This window comes from Ailuropoda melanoleuca, unplaced genomic scaffold (genome assembly GCF_002007445.2).
Source record: "Ailuropoda melanoleuca isolate Jingjing unplaced genomic scaffold, ASM200744v2 unplaced-scaffold37602, whole genome shotgun sequence".
Lineage (NCBI taxonomy): Eukaryota > Metazoa > Chordata > Mammalia > Carnivora > Ursidae > Ailuropoda > Ailuropoda melanoleuca.
In genome coordinates this window covers 1-542 of record NW_023208951.1, presented here as the reverse complement: position 1 = coordinate 542, position 542 = coordinate 1, and the positions used below count along the sequence as shown (strand labels likewise).

The window sequence follows — 542 nt, the reverse complement described above, 5'->3', positions numbered from 1 at the left end:
TTTTTTTTGGTTGTTACACGACGTTTATTAGAAACCCTTTGAGCACTATGTACACAAAAAGGCAGACATTATTTCTTAGTTTCTTCTTCCTTAGATAAAGTCTTGATAATTTCCTCCTTCTTTGCTTGGAGGCGTTCTTCACGGCGCTTACGCGCCTCCTTGGTCTTAGACCTGCGGGCTTCAGCCTGATCAGCCAGAAGCTTCTTGCGAGCCTTATCTGCCTTCAGCTTATGGATGTGCTCCATCAAGATCCGCTTGTTCTTGAACACATTACCCTTAACCTTCAAGTACAAGCTATGGTACATGTGCCTATCAATCTTCTTGGACTCCCTGTACCTACGTAGCAGACGTCTCAAAATTCTCATCCTTCTCATCCAAGTAACTTTTTCTGGCATACGAGCATTGGCTGTACCCTTTCTCTTTCCAATGCCCATATGCCTCCCCTTTCGACGAGCCAAAGTATTTTTCCGGCATCGAGCTCTTGAGTGAACAGTCACTGGTTTGCGGATAATCAGACCATCTTTTATAAGTTTTCTGATTTG

The 542-nt window shown here is 43.7% G+C and overlaps 1 protein-coding gene across 1 annotated transcript; it reads right to left on the bottom strand.

The window, feature by feature from the left end:
- Positions 1–68: 68 nt before the first annotated feature.
- Positions 69–536, bottom strand: LOC117798915 (60S ribosomal protein L19-like; the record flags this gene model as incomplete). Its single annotated transcript, XM_034651369.1, has 1 exon — positions 69–536. A coding segment is annotated over one exon (468 nt), but the record flags the coding sequence as incomplete, so codon positions are not given.
- Between the last annotated feature and the right edge of the window lie 6 nt (positions 537–542).